Source organism: Notothenia coriiceps, unplaced genomic scaffold (assembly GCF_000735185.1).
Source record: "Notothenia coriiceps isolate Sejong01 unplaced genomic scaffold, NC01 NC01_scaffold00026421, whole genome shotgun sequence".
Classification (NCBI taxonomy): domain Eukaryota; kingdom Metazoa; phylum Chordata; class Actinopteri; order Perciformes; family Nototheniidae; genus Notothenia; species Notothenia coriiceps.
In genome coordinates, this window is record NW_011359122.1 from 622,844 (window position 1) to 642,906 (window position 20,063).

The following is a 20,063-nucleotide window of genomic DNA, read 5'->3' on the forward strand; positions in this document are numbered from 1 at the left end:
GTGTCATTTTCTATGCAAGTGAAGCCGCAGCGCTGAAGATAGACAAGGATGGACAAAAAGGAGGGAAAGGAGAAAGAAAAAACAAAAACAAGGGCCGCAGGGTTGAGGAAAGGAGAGGGAGTGGGCCTAAAGTAACAGACTGATCAAGCGAGGCTATTTTGTGAGAGCGGTGAGATGTGGGGGTATATGAAGTCTTGTTTTTATCTGTGGGTCTGTGCTCCACTGGTAATAAAACTGACAGGATTCATTCACTGTGATATACTGACCTCTTAGAGCGGAGACAATAGAAAAGTAGCTGTTAAACTTACCTAAGGGACTCCAGCACATGGCAGGAGGGTTGGGGACGCATGGTGGGGGACGATGTTGTGGAAATAGAATATTTATTGAATAGGTTTTCCCTGTCCTTTGGGAGCCTGGGGATTACATGGCGACAAGCGGCTGTAGCATTGAACCGTACCTTTGATTCCTATTACCTTCACTTCAGTATTACAATGTGCCTTATAATGGTCAGACCTGTGCACAGTAAGAAAGGGATTGCCTTTTTTTAATTAGGTGTTTTTTTATCAGAGGCACATTTTAATTTTAATTTTTAAATTTAAAACATCTGACTTGCCTTCAAAGAACAAATCTTGCTAACACTCTTTTTGCCTCTTGCTGTGAAGCTAATTATGTTTCACCTGTAGCATATATATGTGTGTGTGTGTGTGCGTGTGTGTGTGCGTGCGCGTGCGTGTGTGCGTGCACTGGGGAAGTTAGTACAGGTCATTACAGCAAGAGATGACATTTTAACACTACCGTGTGAAATAACTTGACCTTTACCCGAGTTATTAAAAGAGTCTATGACAGTTAAAAAACAAGGGAGTGATTAAAAGGTATCCAGACCAGTATCTATGTGTCTACTGTGCACATTGTATGAAGAATATTTTAAATATATATACAGTAGTTAACTATGGAAAATAAATGAGAAGGGGAAAAGCTCGCATACCGTTTAAGGAGGGAAGAGGGAGAAGGTTTGCATGATGTATTACCAGCCTTATAAAGCATGACAACATTAGCATAGACTGTCTTAATAATATTTGCCACCAAGCAAGAATATTGAGGAGCAACTCATAAATCTTTTGACAGGAAATCGAATGATTAAGCACATTTAAGATAGCAGAATCGCCAATGAGAGATTCATTCATATCTATATGAGCAAGGCTTAATTAATATACAATCATTAATAAGAATATCAATACATAATCTTTCAGAACTAGGTTGTCACATGTATCAATGCCGTATGTTTCCTTACTGTGCACTTAACGTTCAACTGGGGGTGAATGGGGCGTGACAGTATTAGCCAAACATCCACACCAAACATTGAAATTGTACCGTAATTCAATTACCGTTGCAATAGGAACATGGAAGCAACTGCAGTGTGATCCCTTTCAATAACAAATCCCCTGACTCTGAAACCCTGTCGTGCTGCAATGATTTGTGAAAGTTAGATTGAGGTGTGAGCAGGTAGGCTTTTCAGAGTACGGATTTAGTGAGTGTAATAGGTATTAGATCCAAAAGAATCCCATGGAAGCCCTGCCACAGTCGGTACATCCTCCTCACATCCTGCCATCGCATTACACCAAACTCATGTCACAGGGAAGAGTCCGGCAGCCAATGCAGTGTGCAAACATTTAGACATCAACAATTCCCAGAGGAAATCTTTGATGTCTAGTATTAATTACGTTTTTTAACACTCCCTATCCTGCATAAATACAGTTTGTAAACCAATTTCTCACTTTCTCCAGCCGTCCTTGATCACGTCAAACCAAGACGTGTTGAGTGGGTTTCCATTGGTCATCGAGCCTGATCTCATTCTGGCCTTCACCACCAGCCTCCCCGATGCCTCGTCTACCATCCCACTGCCTCCACACCTCCATTAAGTCATCTATCTTCCTCTGCTCCACCCCTGATTTCCCATCAACTCACTTGTCTTTTTTGCTCCCCCCCTTACACTCATCCCAAGTAGACCTCTCAGTATGTGTATGTCACGTCGAGTCTCTTGTGTTTCATTCATTTTCGTAAATCTTTAGGACTGGCTGCTTAATAGACCTAGGTTACAAATTACCTTTTCTTATAAGATGTAAAAGTTACAACACCTAAAAAGAATCCGGGAAGTTTGTGTCTACTACAATCCTTCTTTATTGGGATTAAAACAAACCCAGTGGGCAGAGACAAAATATCCAATAAAGCTTTAGCACCTACGGCGATGATAAAACTGACTGTTTGATTCTGAATTCAGGAATGAAACCAAACAGAAATAGTGCCTGTTTAGTAAACCCCAGCCACTGACTGACAGGCAGAGTACCCACCGGGCTTCAATAACCCGGAACATGATCAGGCATACTGCAGCATTTCATATAGACTATACACATCTTCATATACCCAGATCTCTGTTTGGGTGTATCCGTGTGAGTGCTCTATTTAGAAGAACTGTTTAAGGAAGCCGCCTATCAGAAGCCAGATGGACCTGGGTGAGGTTAAATGATTGAGGGAAAAGATAATTAATGGGGAATCAATGAACAACCAAGTAGGAGGAAAGTATAGTGGATGTTGATGGGATCTAATGTAATATTTATACATTATTTAGCAGGGTAAGATGGCTTGAATGACAATATAGGCAATAGGCGGTCTTAAATACATCTTTGTGGCATATACAATCTAACAATAATCAAGATGGAATTATTTTTTACCATATAGTTTCACATCTCACACAATCAAGTCTAAATCAACCTTATTTACAACTGTGGAAGTCAACTATAAAGTATATATGAGCTCACTATCCTGTGTGCACAGTCCTTGGTGCACTACATGTCTATATCGAGGTCCGAGCAGAAACTATTTGCATTTGAAGTCCTTGATGAATGATTGAATGTAAAAAGCAACTTGAAGAATGTTTCGTGAATTTGGAGTCCTCTGACAAAATCCCTGTGATTTATCCCACCTCGCCTCTCCTCTTCCCCCCATCAGCCCCTCTGTCTTTAATTAGTGTCTGGGGAATGAGGAAGTGGATGAGTGGACTGTCAATTTTGCATTCATTATTTATTTAGCTGAGGTGTAAACTGACTGGTCCACGTACTGACAGACATTTCTCATGTGCTCCCTTGCTCTTCTGTTTAGGCGATAATCAAGCTCTGTGTATGATACTTACTAATTAGGCCGTTGCTTTTGGCAGCAGCGGCGGATGCATTCTGCCACTTGTCATTTAGCCACAGCACATGTGAAAATGCAAATATCCGTTGCTGTGATTTTAGACTGTATAGCATGAATTCCCCTTAATTAGAAGAAGGATTGTTATTTCTTTCTTTGGCTGTCATGTATCCACCTGCTAAGTGGAATGTGCTCTGAATCTGAAGAGCTCAATGTGGCTGAGGTGAATGTGAGTCAATGGTAATGCAGGAATGTCAACAGTGAAAAAAAATAGGTTGCACGATCGTGTGTGTGCATACATTCTAACGCATACATGCAAACCCTCTATTGTATACACACACCCTAATACACATGTGGAACGTAAGCCCACGGGGAAAATATGGGCCCTGGCTCATTTTAGCCAGTCCTAATATCAATTGAGGTTCAAACTTTCAATACAATCTCCCCAACAACAAACTTGTCATATGCAGGCCCATTAAACACATTGAATGCTTGCCTTTTGTAAAAATGTGATCAGAATATATTGTTTTGCTTGAGTAAATGTTGACCCTTGTGATTCTCATTTCCCGGTGTGACCCACAATGAAAATCAGTTTGACACACACACACACACACACACACACACACACACACACACACACACACACACACACACACACACACACAAACATTTACTAACCAGTCCGTTCTTCTTTAGGTCTGCCCACATGCTGGTCCCGTCACCACCTCTCATTAGAACATGGTAGGTGAAGAAGTAGATGCCAGGCAGAGGACAGGTGAATTTTCCGGTGCTGGGCTCATAGTAGTTACCTACATTGGTCACCACGTCATCAAACTTCAGTATTTCACTCCCCTCATGCGGCTTGCGTAGCCCTGCGTAAAAGGCAATTTTGGGAGTGTAGAGTGAGGGAGAATAGCCACCAGGACCTGGACCTTGGGGCCCCTGTGGTCCTGGTTTGCCTGGCTCTCCAGGAGGTCCACGTGGTCCTTGAGGGCCAGGGATCCCTGGAGGCCCACGGAGCCCAGACTTCAGCTTCTTCCCAGAGTAATCCTTGGGTGGTGGAGACACGGCTGTCAGCTCCTGGCCAGGCTGAGATGTGGCATAGGGGTCACATACCATCCTGCAGCTCCCAAGCATTTCATAATGGCTCCCCGTATTTCCGGAGTTCCCTCCTTTGGTAGTGTGGACCAGCAGGGGAATGGCCACCAACAGTATTAGAACCATGGCTACACCTACAGCAGCTCCAATGACGCGCTTCCTGCGGCTGAGCCGTGAAGCGGCCAGCGTCAGGAAGTCCTCTTCCCCCTTGGCTGGAATGTGGCCGGCCAGGATGAAGCCTCTCAGAAAGCCAATATGGTAGAAAAAGATGAAGAGGGATTTGGAGAGGAGTGGGAGGAAAACAGTGTTTGAGAAAGGACACAAAATGGAAGACAGCCAGTAGGGAAACTAGCGGATGAGAGGATCCTTTAGAAATGATAAAGACGTCCAATGGACCAGGAACACGGTCTTCAAAAGCCTCTTCTTAAAAAGATGAAAACTTTACACACCAGTGTTAAAGGAAATAAAAGAACATGGATGTCTTTGATTTAGGGTGACACATTACCAAAAACATAATTGATCTGATGGAATCTCGGGTCACCTTTTCTTGACTTCCCTTGTTGTCCTTCAGTTCAGTTTGTTTTCAGCATCATACAGACAACATGACTGGCACTGGAAGCGGGGCTTATTGAAAGTATGCGGAAAAAGGCCTGCTGCCAAATTCAGCTCATTGAGGAGGGAGTGGATATTGTTGGTTTGGCCGGATGAAGTAAGATTTACAGTTATTTTCTAAATAAATCTTCTTTCATTTCACGTGGACGTCTCATTTAATGCCATGACTGTGAGTGTCAAAAGTTCATCAGAGATCTTTTCCTGACACAATCATCTTATGACCTCCCACTTCCTTCTTGTTTCCACTGTCCACATTAAAAAGGTGCCGTTTTCCTGAAGCCAATAACACGTTTGATAGATTCCTCCTCTGGCTACATCTGCATCTGGAAAGAGCAGCATAGAGCAAATATATTTATACTATATTTTATACACATAATTTAACTAAGTAAATATTAAGATGAACATCACAACGATATGTTTTAAATAATAAAAATTATTTTAAATAATATGTATTTTCAGTTTTATTTTTGTGTAAATTACAATTAATACTTGATTATCCACAACGTGAACAAAAATTGCAAAGATAACTCACCATTTACTCATTATGATCCAAAAATATTAGAGTATAACACTCGCTTTGCGTCTGTTAATTCCGCGTCCCACCAAAATAACTGAAGGACTTTGCACCGCTGGAGTGTCGAGTGGAGCGCGCAGGAGATGCCAAGAAAGTGATGAGTGCCTCTTAATCAGAGCTTAATTCCCTTCTTTCTTTCCAGGTAGGAACGAAAAGATGGAGTTTAATTGGCGCTTACTTTATAGGAAAAGAAGTCCAGAAAAAAAACTGGAGTGAACACTTTTTGACGATATTCCAAATTAGGTTCGCTCCCATCCAGAGTGGCTGTGACTGTATCGCTTATCGCCGTGTTTGTCCATGGGCAGTGCTCCTCGACACCTGTTAGATCTCTCTCTCTCTATCTCTCTCTTTCTCTCTCCCTCTCTCTCGTTCCCTTTCTCCCCCCACCATACGAGCATTTTTTTCTCTTTTGTGTCTAATGAAATACTGTAGTCCTAGGCAAGTATTGATAATTAAATGTATTGGCAACCTATAGTGAAAAGTAAAACTCCTTATTTTTTCATTTCCAAATCATTATTATTACCATTAATTTGGAGCCCCAAGAAACATGTATTTTTATTTAAACGCATCAATGTCTTGTTAACCTGACATTCACCTGTTGTTAGTGGCAAACTCTGAGCATGATCAAATGTTTGATAAAGTGTTGCAAACAAGGGCAGATGTTTTCATCTTCGGTGCGCCAGGGAAGGCAAGAGAGAGGACGGTGACTAAGTAAAAGATGCCTCAGCATGATGTGTGAGGAATGGAGAGGAGACACTAAATGTTCCCCAGACCATTGTCTGTGTGTGTGACTTGCATCCCACAGCTATAAACCTCATTAGTGAGACACCCTGCTCCACACATTGTGCTGCTCTTTTTCCTTTACTTAAAACCTTACACACAAACACCTGCAATGTCCGCACTCTGAGACACACACACAAATGCATGTAGCAAACAGACATACAGTATGCAAGTTTAGAGTATGTTGAACAACGTTTTTGCACTATTAGTAATGGAAAGCCATGTTCTGTATTCTTGTATCAATTATCTCGCTGTTGCAATGTCAGTAGGGAAATAATGCGATGACATGGCCACTGAAATAGGCTATTTTTCTAAGATTTTAAGCTAAAATCATAATTTTCCGAGAGTTTTGTGTCACCTGTCTGACAGGCACAGTTGCAGATCTGCAAGTTTAAAGTTTGATGACCGAAGCATTGGGGGTAAAGTGGAATAGGTCTACATACAGTATTGATGACAGTCTTTTTATTAACCACCACCTCCTCAATTTCTCTTTCCTCGCATATGATGACCACATTCTGGCCATGTAGGGATCATTGACCTGATCACACTGGACATGAAAAGGATTATCACTGAGGTGAGGGCATGGAAGGTGGGGTAGTAATGGCCTGGGATATTTCCATTGGTAAATGTTGGTACAGCAGAGCAGCGCTGGGGGGAGTTAAATGCTGTGTCAGTCCCAGTTTGCAGGGTCAGTCAGTCTGGCCCGCTAGAACAGTACTCAGAGGCCCTGAGCAGCACGGGCAGATAATCGTTGCCAGTCAGAGGCAATATGCTCAGGATTGGATTTTTAAAGCCTGTTAAAATATTACTGAGGTGATTAATATTGAAATATGCGCATGTCTTTCAGCTGTCTGTCTCCTCTCTCCCTATTCTCTTCTTGATTTGTTCCCCTTAGTATTCATACTCACCTAAACTTTTAACATCATGCATTATGTTGATGAGATGTGTCTTTTTTTTATTCAGTCCAATTGCTTTATCGTGTCACTTGCTCTGACTTCCCTTTGACTCACACTCTCTCCACTGTCACCGAAAGAAAAAGGGCCACCGGTGAATCAGTACTGGGCTGTTTGAATAATTACTTTGTTTAATAATTAATTTCATATATTATGATACACCAAGAATAAATCTCTGTCTTTTGTGCATACGTCTGCATAATTCGAGTCCTATCTTTTCTCTCTTCCGTTCTGTGTAAACAAGTAAGAGAGGAGGAAGAACTTATTTATGGACACATTACTCATGTTGTAATTCCTTTCTACTGTGGCTGGTTGTCTACATGTTTTCTTAACGACATACTAATTCTTCAATCAGAATATTACCAGAAGCATTTAAGTAACACTATATGTTTTATCATTTATGAAATGCATGGCACAGAACAATCCAAATATTTCTTGCAAGCAGAGTAGTATTGTGTGGAAAATTGAAGTCAGTGATACATAAGGTATAGGTGACATATTGTGTTTTGTTTTGAGATAGTGGCACTGTCACACAATCCACACCAGCGCAGGAAGTGTGACCAATACTGAGCATCAGCTCTGAGGGATGATGACATATCGTCCCCAAGAGGCACGTAGCTGCCGGAGGGCCGTCACTCCCAGGAGACCACTACTCACGTCTTCCACAGTTAACACTGACAGGAATCCGGCTATCAAGCTCTCATTCTTTGCCGTAAGAGATAACTATCTTGTAAATCAATTTAGAGGTCATTAGAGATATACGAAGGTGATTTGGGGCAATTTTAAAAACCAGGGAATCCACAAGTAGAGGTAAAGAAAATACACATTGCTGCATTTGGAGAGATGTCTGAACATGAACAGAAACACGAGAAGATAGATGTGTTGGTTTGTATTTGGCTTGACCCAAAATAAAAAAGGCTTCTCATGGGATAATAATGGAGTAAAATGGAACTTAATGGAGGTCTTCAATATGTCACATTTCAGGCATGATAATCTAAATACAAATTTTTTTTATTCAGGCCCAGTAGTCCATATGTTTATTGTTACATTGTTCTTGCACCCTGATATGAAATGTATTATGTTCTCCCTGACTTCCCTGAGCCTGCGTGTTTACTGTACAGTAGATTTGTACGCAGAGTACACGGTGTGGATGTGTCTACATCCTGGTGCTGTGCTGTTTCATTAGGCTCTGATTATGGGGCCTGATGCAGACTGACAGTGTGCAGATTGAGTTGCACAGCCACTCTAATTCTCTCTATTAATAACAACCCTCCACACTGCTGTCCTGAACCACATTTATTAATCACAATTTGTCATCTGTCCGATGCTCCACCCTCTCCGTCTCCCTTTCTCCCGCCCTCCCTCTCTTTAGCCGTGTTCTCCTCCCCCTCCTCCCTCCCAGCAGGGCCAGTTATCCCCTGCACTTCTCCACCCCTGCCTCCCTTCCACCCCTCACCCCAGCTACGCTCGCCTTCAGCTCAGAGACATGGTCCAGCATACAGAGGGATGTTCTCACTCTCCTCCCTCAAACACACACAGCTTCTTGCTCGCTCACTTTAAACTGCACTCTGGAAGCAGTCTGATTAATCAAAACCTCTCAAGCTTAAATTAGCCAAATAACAATTAGCAACTTGGATTGTATAGACTGTTTCGGTTACAATCTACTGAAGATATATGAGGATAAATAATAATGAAACAAACCTCAATTTGCAATTACAAAAATGCTTTGTTTTTTTGTTCTGGCCTTGCAGCATGAGTAAACCCAGTAAAGTGTGATGCATCATTATAGAGATATTCGACCACACACTCAGATAGCATGGCATGGCCTTTTGGAAACACATTGATTCTTATTTCTTTCATTAATTCTAGCAAACTGGATTTTTGTATGTACACAGAATGCTGCCATTTAATCAATAAGTATGCTGGGATATGCACAATGTACTATTGCATTATTTGTGAAAAAATATTCCCATTAACAAAATCAGATTTCTGCCCATGTCTCAGTCAAATGGCCCTTGACCCCACTCAGAAAGATGATTTATGAGTGAGCTAGTCCCCTAGCTCCTGCTCTGCCACTTAAATTTAAGCCACGTTTATGCTCAATTATATTGACACTTTTATGAAAAACTATTTACCATAACCTGTCATTCTCCCATGGCAGAACTTTTCCCCTAGTTTGTTTGTGATTGTTCACTGCTGAGCCGCACATTTAAAAAGCAATGCTTCCTCTACCACTAACACTCCCAGAACCCAGAGCTACCAACCACAACGCAAGCCCCCATTGCACAGAACCAGGGTCGCTCTAATGTTTCCTTTGAGCAGAACGGGTGTTTGGGGAAAACAGAGGCGATTTTCATGTGCAAATGTCAGTCAATCCGCTCCAAGCAATCACAGGCCCGTCTTCTCCAGAGATCGGGGCTTGAGACACAGCCTGAATAATTTAGCAGCTCTGTGCCACCGTGCTTTAGGGTCGCAACCTTCTAAAGTGATGACAGAAAGACGTTGGCTGACTTCCCCTCCCATTCACTCCCATTACCACTTATTTACCGTTCCTGATTCCAGGCAGACAAAGTAGAAGGCCACGCTTGGGAGGAAAAATAATCGCTGCTGTATAAATTGCGTCAGAAAGCAGAGCAAACAATGACATTTCCAGAGCATCCCCAAGTTGGTGGCGATCCCCTCCTGTGCCACGCTTTGAAATAAACACACACCGCACACATGATCACCCAAGCCAGCAGTCACAGACAAAAGAAATGATGGACACACACGCAGAGAAAAGGTCGAGAAGTGACACACAGCAGGGACAGATGTCAGAGCGAAAACCTTACCGATGTACGAGACGCGTGGATTAAAAGTCAGAGAGTAATAGAAAAAGAAACGTCAAAATCTTTTATTTCAGGAGAGAAGACATTACATTGATTTTCAATGTATGACAAGGGAAAAGCACAGAGACATAGAGGATAGACTCTAGAGTGAAACAAATTGATCCGTCCTTCAGTACAGACATAGCCTACTCTACATGTCTATCATTCAGAGGGAGACAGACAGCGGTTGGTCTGACAAGGGTGGTCATCACTCGTATGCAGCGGGGCTTTGACAGCAACATGACGAGGATGAATGACTGGCCAGCTATCCCTACCAAGACACATACTGTTAGAAAAATGATACATTTATCTGCCTCATAATCTCTTTCAGTTATGATCAAGTCTTTCAGTTCTTCCTTTCAATTATCATAAAAAGCGACCATGTATGTTTGGCTATAGCAATTATGATATCAATAACTTGTTTTTGCTAATGTTACCCATAGAACATTTACCTTCCTATCTGCTATGTCTTTATATCCTGCAGAATTCATATCCACTGCCAAATTGACATTGATCTGCCATCTTATTTGTCTATAAAATAGGTAGAACTCCAAGATACAGAAACACAGTACAGGAGGGTATTATTGTAATGTGAGGAAAGAGCAGGGAAATGTATTAGTGATTGCAATGAGATGTTCCCATGGAGATATCAATTGCAATAGTATCTAAATCTAGCTGACGACATGCAGGATTGCTAAGAAATGCTGCTCTTCTTTCCAGCCCTCCCTCTAACCCAGGGGTGTCAAACTCAATTTCATCGCGGGCCACATTCGCATAAAGGTTGCACTCAAAGGGGGGGTTGTAACTATATAAATATATAATATATATATAAAATAATGTATTATATTACATTATTGCCTCTGAATTGGATTATTTTCGGATAGGATAATAACTTAGTAATTAACTACGTCTAAAAGCAGAAGTCCAGGGCAAATAATTGCAAGTCTCTTCAGTGAGCATGTCACAAAACGAGATGCATTGTGGGACATGTAGTTTATGGGCAACCTGCTTCTGTAAAGTGGCATGTAACCGTATAATAAACGTGTTATATTCTTTGCAAGCTCTTGCGGGGCCACATAAAATGAAGTCGCGGGCCGGATTTGGCCCCCTGGCCTTGAGTTTGAGACCCCTGCCTAACCTGTTGTCTTGAACTGTAGCAATAATGTCAGTCGAGGCAAACCTAGTCTGGTCAAACTGCATTTATGATGAGTGTCAATGGGCATACGTTTTGACCCTGTGTCGTGGAACTGCATTACAAGGGCAGGCAGAGGGGAAAGGAGGACACAAGAGATCCCTCTGAATTATTTAGAGTGATTATTTGGTGACTTATGGTTGGTGGCTGTCAGGCACAGAATGATAAATTGTGCCGAGCAAGAATTACACTTTCTCATTTCTCCTGCTGTCTATTTATCTGCCTTTCTCTGCCTGACCACACCTTCTCTCCCGTACACTCATCCCTCTTGCTGCTCTGTCCTTGTAAGCTCCCAGACTGACTTTTGAGGCAGCAATATCCTGAAATCTATTGGTTGTGAGAAGATGCATGGTGACCCTGGCCTACCATGAATTTGACACTTTTTGAAAACTATTGGGTGGTTTACGATGCATTTTTGTTTCGATATTCACGTCCACCTAAGGAGGAATTGTGCTAGTTTACGATTAATAATAACCCTGAAGGTTTATGACAAAAAACTTGCAAAACAACGACATTCCTACCAGACTCAGATGTACTTTGTGTTTAGTACAAAATAGCATATTTCATGCATGCTAACAAGCTAAAGTAAGACGGTGAACTGGTAAACATGATCTATGATTAACATCAGTAGGTTCAGCACTTTCACTGTGATCTGTCTGTGCTTTTTAACTCACTTAACTTAATCGAGCTGCTTTACTGACTGCAGTTTCGTTTTCTTTCGCTTTTAAGCTTTGGGTTATTCAGAGCAAAATTCCTTTACTGACATCAATGAACAATGAAAGCAGCAATCAGGACCACTCTGCCCTGACATTACTGTCTTACTTGAAGAGACAAGATACTTTGAGAGTCTGTTAGGGAAAGACGAAAAGAAAATGAGACCTTAGAAGTGAGATAAAAGCACAACAAAGTGATTCAGAGGGGATGCTTGAAAACAGGATTTCAGTAAATGATGGACGATGGGGCGTGGCTCTGCTTTTTAGACCAGAGAGGGAAGGTCATTCCATCTTCTGGGACCCAGAAGGGGAGACTGGTGACCATGTGGAAAAATGAAGAGGGAAAGGCGAGCTAAATGGCTGGCAGTGATCAGATAGCCCTGGCCTTGAGGTACAGTGTGGGCTTTAGACCAGCAACAGGATTTGTATCTATCTACAAACGGCCTGCGGCAGTCACTGAATAAATTGTAAGAAGAAGAGGGCATAGGTGATTTGGTTAGGATGAAAATGAAGCAGCAGCATCGGTCTGAATTGGCTTAAGAACTGTTTTGGAGGGAGTGGGAGGAGAAAGTTGCTCGGGAAATGATTAACACTTGATGATGGAGCAGGGTTGAGTACCTGGTCTGATGCAGTCCACATTATAGGTGGAGTTCACTTAGTGAATATAAACTGATGGATGAGTAGTGGACACACTGCACAGGGACCATATTGACTTTGGTTAAACCCATTAAAGCTGAGAACTCCTCTCTCTCTGTGAAGAATAATCTCCCAAGACCTTGAAGTTTGGGTTTTGTTTAATAATTTTCATAGTGTGTGTTATGTGGATTTGTTTTCTTTTGTATTTCATACATACCAGGAGACCAATTTTCCCATTTCTAATTGACATTCCCGGTTGCATAATGTTTCTAACTGACTGATCAGGTATCAGAGATGGAGTTCTTTGTGTAAATGCAGTTTGAATAATTCATACAGGGCTGTCAGTGAGAGAGAGAAGGGGCATTTTGGAAATCAGCTCGCTATGCCCCTGACCATGAATAATTGATCTGAACTGATTAAAATTTCCAGTGATTACCCCTCACCTCCCCAACAGATAAAACGCCACACCTGTGTTTGCTGTCTCTTTACTTATTCTCCTCCTCCTCTCCTTCCTCACACTCAAACATGTTTCAATTAACCACACGTGGTCACAGTGTGTGTGGCGGAATGTAAGACACCTCAGCATTGTTGCTGTTTCATATCAGTTGTATTTCCATTCATAGGCATGCTTAAGCAGAATTTAGTTTGTTGGTGTTGCTGTTCTCTCAGTCCCTGTTCTCTCAGTCCCTGATGAAAATTAGAATTACTATTTACTCTAACTGTTATTCCAAATATTAGTCCTTGATTAACTGCTGTTGAAGTGCCGAAAAAAACAAATTTCTTCTGCTCTTCTTCCCTCAGGCAGCGGATCTTCAGATAGCCGTAGGCTCTCTGTCTCAAGCACAACTAGAATTGCCACAGGCATAATGTCTGATATGCTGAAACACCTAAAGACACTGTTCTTGAAGAAGAGCCACCTTGATCGAATTGTCTCTTAATTAATGCCCATCTGCACATCAGAACACACATTCATGCAGACGCATAGCAGGCTCATTCTCCATTGGGGTCTCTTCTCACTTTTCTTAACCTTCAAAGTCCAACTAAAGATGGGTCTTTGATCTGTGTTGCAGAGAAGAAAGAAGCGCGTGACAGAGAGCAACTTTAAGGAGAAGAGAGACAGCGAGCGGGAGGAAGTGTCGAAGAGTGACAGCTAATGACAGTAGCTACAAGCTGTGACCTTTGAGCGATCACACAAGCATGACGAACCAGGCTCAAGGTGACAGAGAAACGGGATACTTTGAAAGAAGATGTTAAGGACAACAAAGCTTTGTGTGTCTGAGGTTTAGCAGTCATTGTGCAGCAGTGGTATTGGAGATTATAGGTACACAGGTGATCAATAACAGTCATTTTTTCTTAGGGAACTTTGGTTAACTGTTAACTGTGGTTAAATGCAGTTCAAGATTAAGAATTCACTAAGGGAAAATCGGTGGGAGAGCAGTAACATTGTTTACCTTTTTAACCTTTATTTATCCAGTGAAGGTCAACATGCTTTGCTTTCAATTACCCGTAATACGGGTCACTATTCACACAAAACTGCTTCAGTTTGCTTTTGAGCTGCTTAGAAATGATGTGGACATAAAGCTAAGGATACATTGACCTTAGTCACAAAGCCAATTTTTTCTCATACATTTTACGTCCTAAATGGTCTACTGTATGCCAGGAATTCAAACAATGTTTAAGCACATAACCTGCAAATTGCATTCAGCTTAGTTTATAATATGGTCATACTCATAATTGTTCGATCGACTGACAACATTACGGTCATGCACTGTTTTTCATAAATATAATTCGTATATAAAATATCAATGATGTAAAGCTTCAGATTTGCATGGCATAGGAAATCCATTACTGTGGACCGTTCTGCAACTTTCTTTTAGTCCGAGGTATGCTTGTGTACAGAGATGGACATTTTGTATAGGTATTGGTATTAAACAACAGTATTGGTGTCCCAACATAAGCTTATTGACAATTGCAATCAAAGAGGAAAACTGTTAGTAACGTCCATATTTGCTTCTCATTTGCCCCCTGAATTGCATTGTCTGACTGTGTTGGGGAAAATGAAGTCAAACATTTAAATTAAAGACGTTTCCATCTATTCTATTCATAGCACATTGACCTGTTCTAGGGGTTTCAGGTATAAGGTTGTACAGTTGGAAAAATGTGATGTTGGATTCATGTGTTTGCTACGCTCTTCCTTCCTTTTTTCCCCCTCTGATCTGTGGTTTAGTCCATGGACGAATGGTATAGTCCTGTTGAAGTTCAAGATACTCTGAAGCTCTGAAGTTAAGCGTTTGATAAAAATATAATTTGTATAATGACATTAAATTAACAGTGCATAACAAGTTGATTGAGTGCATTTGCATCATTAGATATGCCGGTAAGTTTGGTATACCGCAACATATTTTACCCTTGCATGCTAAGGTCCTACCTGTATTCATTGACTGCCCAATGAGTCATGTATGGTCACTTATCGGGTAATTTGCTGTGTGTGATATGGGCCGCGATGAAGTTAGTATTAGATCAAATATTGGACAAACATTCACTCTGGATCCAGTGGGCTTTTTCCGTCACAGTTTGACGGTGTCTATAGTACGTTTACATCCGAGGCCTCGCTCTTAAACAGCGTTTAACTTAGGGATCATCAATAAATTAGAGTTTGAATAACAAAAAAAGATATTATCTTCAATACCTCCGTTCTAACTTCCATATTAGGGGAAATATATATAATTAAAGTGTCTAGTTTGGAAGAATTGGTTTCATTTCTGTTCATTCATTCAGTCATGAATTGATTTGACAAGGAATACATTTTTAGTTGATTTACGTTTTTTTTTGTTCAACACCTACAATGTTATCTGACCCATGATTTCAAAGCTGTACTCCAAAGCCATAACAGACATGATTACTACACTGGACAAATAAGGCACATCTCATTTTATTATGTTATTTTACATATATCTTTTTTTTACTGATTATTTTTGAAAGAAAAGCCTATAGAAAGTTACTAAAATAGCTTGAATGCCATTTAACCAAGTGACCCCAAATCAATGGAACATAACACTGGACAAGTAGGATACACCTATTTGTTATTGCATTTTAGTCTACCTTTTATCTTATTAAGAAAAAACGTTTTTTATTCAACACTCAATAGTTTCCATATCCTGTGACCTAATGACTTCAAATGCAGTGTTGTTTTACTACACTGGACTGGGTACATCACTTTTCAATGGATTTTAGAGCTTTTCAATTTTATTTCAATATTGTTATGAAAGTACAGCCGTTTCTTAAATGAAAAGTCTAATTTATTTTCTCATGTGAAACAATGACTGACAAAATGGGGCATTCTTAGTATGGAGGTAAAGGAAAAGTGCCTGTTGGCTGTCTGTTGCCATTCTGTTGGCATGAGCAGAGCATGCCTTTGTAACCTCAATATCCCAGGTGGTCATATTATATTAAATTGTGATTGAGGTAAATATTCAAATAATTGTGAAGCGGGGCTGACACACTGACCCTTACAAAGATGCAGAACAAATACAATTAATTAATATGTAGGCCTCCTTCAAGAGGACATCAACATTGCACTGGTTGCTTTCAGCACAGTGGTCAACTGGTCATCAGTGTCATCAATACTCTTATGTCCAGTCTGAAAATAGGCCAACCGTACAGTACACCCATTGATCTACAGGTTTCTTGTGTTAAAAGGAGGGGAGAGGAAAGGGACGTGAACGGGGAGGATGTGTCCAGTTCAGGTCTCCGGTGGAGGTTTTCAAGGGGCTAGGCACTCTGTCCGTCCTGTCAGCCCTGAGCAAACACCCCATCCTAAAAAGGAAGAAGGGAAAAAAACTCCCAGCATCACACACGGCTGGCCAGGGCCTCACTAGCAGTCCACTTGTCTGCTCTCCACTCCGCAGAGCCTTCACAAGAGATGGGAGGAATACTAAGAAAGCAGGCATAGATTTTCTGCTAGGGGGTGGAGGAAGGGAGGAGGGCTGTTGGAGGGTGGTGGGGTTGACTGCCCACATCAAACTCCCCTCCTTTTTCTCACCCCTCTCCCTTTCTCCTCTCCTTCTCATCTGCCTGGCTCTGGAGGGACCCTCTGTTTGTCAGCCAGGCAGTGGAGCGTCTCCCTCTAACCCCACCTCCTCCTGGTTTTCTGTCTTTACGCTCTTCCTTCCCTCTTTCTTGCTTTACTCAGGTCTCTTTAAAGGGAGAGCCTATTAATAAAGTCAATTAAGTCCAGAGACACTACGAGCTGCGATAAAAAAAACATTTAGCATGTTGGTATAGCTTTGCTAGGATCAAAATACACCCAGGGTGTCTGGTCAATAAAGCAACACGTGTGTTATATAGGTGTGTCAGTGTAGCATTAGAGCGCACGGGCTACACATGAACTCTCCCTTAAAGGGGAAGTCGACCGATTTACTCACAAAGGTGCATCATTATTTTTGTGGCTTTAAAGGGAGATGCATGAAATCTGAGAAAAATATGGGGAGTGTTGAGTCGAGCTTATACAAGACCTCTGTAAACCACTATCCATTTCCTCTTGAGGATCTAAATTGATTTTCTAGTTTTTTTTAACTGTCTATCATAACAATATTATAGAAGTGCAATGCCTGATCTCTGGACAATTATTGGTACAGGTCACACCTATATTTAAAAAATATATATATATATATATACATATATATTTGTATATAATATTTGTATATATTGCCATTCAGATAGCTGTTGGTTTTATTAGCCCTTGTTTTGAGATATCTGAATATATTGATGTGTGTGCTGTTTAATATAGCCTATATGGTATGAGATATGCAGCATTTACAGCATTGAAAAATTACAGCAACCTGTCGTCATCCTAAAGAAAGCTCTTTTGGGACATTCATGTTGGGAAGATACATTGTGGGTGAATTGTATTGGTGAAATTATTCAATGCTGGGAGCCCCACAAAGAAAATGTGTTTCTCTTCATCTCCAATAGTGAGGAAGGCAGAAATCTTAAAGACGACTATCCAAAATCCTGGACATATAAAGAAATGTGCGAAAATGATTTTTTTGTTAAAATATAAATAAAATATCCCCTTAAAGGTAGGGTAGGTAATTCACTTCAGAAACACTTTTTGTTATATTCCATGGAATGCTCTTAACATCCCGATAGCAATGAATGCATTAAATGCTTTGACAATAAATACATTAAAAAAATTCCAAGCCGTGGCGCTGGAAAAAGCACGACCAATCATTTTAGCCGGCCCGGCTAAAATAACTGGAAGGCCAACCTGCCTGTCAGCCTTCCATCTTGCGCACAAACTTATCTCGTGCCCTCATTGGTCATGTGCGCGTTCGTCTGTGTTGGAGGAGGGGCTCTGTAAGGAAGTCTGAAGGAAGCGGCAGATTTTTTCCGGTTGTGTAATTTCCAATTCTAGCGCACTCGAGCTGGTTTCTCCATTCTTACCTACCCTACCTTTAAAGGTGGGGTAGTTAATTCACTTCAGAAACACTTTTTGTTATATTCCATGAAATGCTCTTAACATCCCGATAGCAATGAATACATGAAATGCTTTGACATTAAACACATACAAAAATGTCATCTGTGGAAGCCGTGGCGCTGTAAATTACTTGCCATCCATCCATCCATCTTCTCCCGCTTATCCGTGTTCGGGTCGCGGAGGTAGCAGTTCCAGTAGAGAGCCCCAAACTTTCCTTTCCCTGGCCACATCAACCATCTCTGACTGGGGGATCCCAAGGCGCTCCCAGGCCAGTGAAGATATAGTCCCTCCACCTGGTCCTAGATCTACCCCTCGGTCTCATCCCAGCTGGACGTGCCTGGAACACCTCCCTAGGGAGGCGCCCAGGTGGCATCCTAACTAGGTGCCCGAACCACCTCAACTGGCTCCTTTCGACGCAAAGGAGGAGCGGTTCAACTCTGAGTCCCTCCTGGATGACCGAACTTCTTACCTTATCTCTAAGGGAGACACCAGCCACCCTGTGGAGAAAACCCATCTCGGCCGCCTGTATCCGCAATCTCGTTCTTTCGGTCATGACCCATCCTTCATGACCATAGGTGAGAGTAGGAACGAAAATGGCCCGGTAGACAGAGAGCTTTGCCTTCTGGCTCAGCTCCCTTTTCGGGTGCGGTAAAGCGACTGCAGTACCGCTCCCGCTGCTCCAGTACCGCTCCGCGCTGCTCCGATCTCGCGGCCCATCTCGCTTGCTCCCATTGTTCCCGTCCCGACTCGACGAACAAGAACCCCGATGGAGGATACTTGAACTCCTTCACTTGGGGGTAAGGACTCGATTCCCTACTTGGCCGAGTGGACAGTCCATCGGGTTGTCCTGGCTTAGAACCATGTTGCTCAGAATTTGGAGGTGGCTGCATCCTCATCCCCAGCCCGCTTCACACTCGGTTGTGAGAACCAAGTCCAGTGAGAGGCTGAAGGCGTCGCAGACGATGAAGCCAGTCCAGAACCACATCATCTGCAAAAAGTCCAGTGGTGCAATTCCTTCAGTCCCGACCCGAACTGCTAGACCCCCTCCCCACGACTACCCCTCGAAGCCGTATCCATGTTATATTACAAACAGGATTTGGTGACAAAGCGCGAGCCCTGGCGGAGGCCAACCCTCACCGGAAAGATGGCTTTCCGGACTTACTGCCGAGGACCCGGACACAGCTCTCACTTTGGGAGTACAGAGATTGGATGGCCCTGAGTAGAGACCCCCTCACCCCATACTCCTGCAGCACCTCCCACAGTGACTCCCTGGGAACCCGGTCATACGCCTTCTCCAAATCTACAAAACACATGTAGACCGGATAAGCGTACTCCCAGGCCCCCTCCAGGATCCTTGCGAGAGTAAAAAGCTGATCCGTCGTTCCACGACCAGGACGGAATCCGCATTGTTCCTCCTCCATCTGAAGTTTGACAATTACTTGCGTACTTTCAAATTCTAGCGCACTTGAGCTGGTTTCCCCATTCTTACCTACCCTACCTTTAACTTTAGCCTCGCATTCCCGTCTCAATTGATAGCTCATTCCCTATGTGGCAGGTGTCTCCTCCTTTGATCCTTTTGTCTGTGTGCCTGCCTCCTTTCCTTCTCTTTCTGCTTCCCTGCCTCTTTTACAGGCCCAGTGATCCCAAGCTCACTCCACACGTGTGCCGCGATTAGAGTGAGAACATGGAGCTTTATTGATTTGAAGCTGTGAGATGACAAGTTTGGTCTCAGATTCCCCCTGTTTACATCTGATTCACCACAAGCCACTTGTGGTCTTAGAGAGAGTCAGAGCACCATGCAGTATTTCCCTTGAAGAAAATGGTTACCTGTTTTTTTGTCCGCTGCGTCTCAAGCAGCTTTGTCTTAAGTATGCTATTGCTTAGGTTTGTTTGCTAAAGTGCTCGGGGCTAGTCCATTGCGGCACACCACTGAGCTGCCAGGTCAGATTTGAGTAAATGCCAAAACAGTGGAAGGT

General features: G+C 42.3%; 2 protein-coding genes across 2 annotated transcripts in view; one reads left to right on the forward strand and one right to left on the reverse strand.

Annotated features, from left to right (window-relative positions):
* Positions 1 to 4,449, reverse strand: part of LOC104956857 (complement C1q-like protein 4) — a 7,624-nt gene extending 3,175 nt beyond the window's left edge. Inside the window, exon 1 of the mRNA XM_010784413.1 lies at positions 3,865 to 4,449. Coding sequence (XP_010782715.1) covers positions 3,865 to 4,410 — 546 coding nt within the window. The 5' untranslated portion in view covers positions 4,411 to 4,449. The remainder of the gene's footprint in view (positions 1 to 3,864) is intronic.
* Positions 1 to 19,762, forward strand: part of smc1a (structural maintenance of chromosomes 1A) — a 39,272-nt gene extending 19,510 nt beyond the window's left edge. The window contains exons 23-26 of the mRNA XM_010784513.1: positions 8,223 to 8,230; positions 18,847 to 18,884; positions 19,013 to 19,156; positions 19,720 to 19,762. Coding sequence (XP_010782815.1) covers positions 8,223 to 8,230; positions 18,847 to 18,884; positions 19,013 to 19,156; positions 19,720 to 19,762 — 233 coding nt within the window. The remainder of the gene's footprint in view (positions 1 to 8,222; positions 8,231 to 18,846; positions 18,885 to 19,012; positions 19,157 to 19,719) is intronic.
* Positions 19,763 to 20,063: the final 301 nt, after the last annotated feature.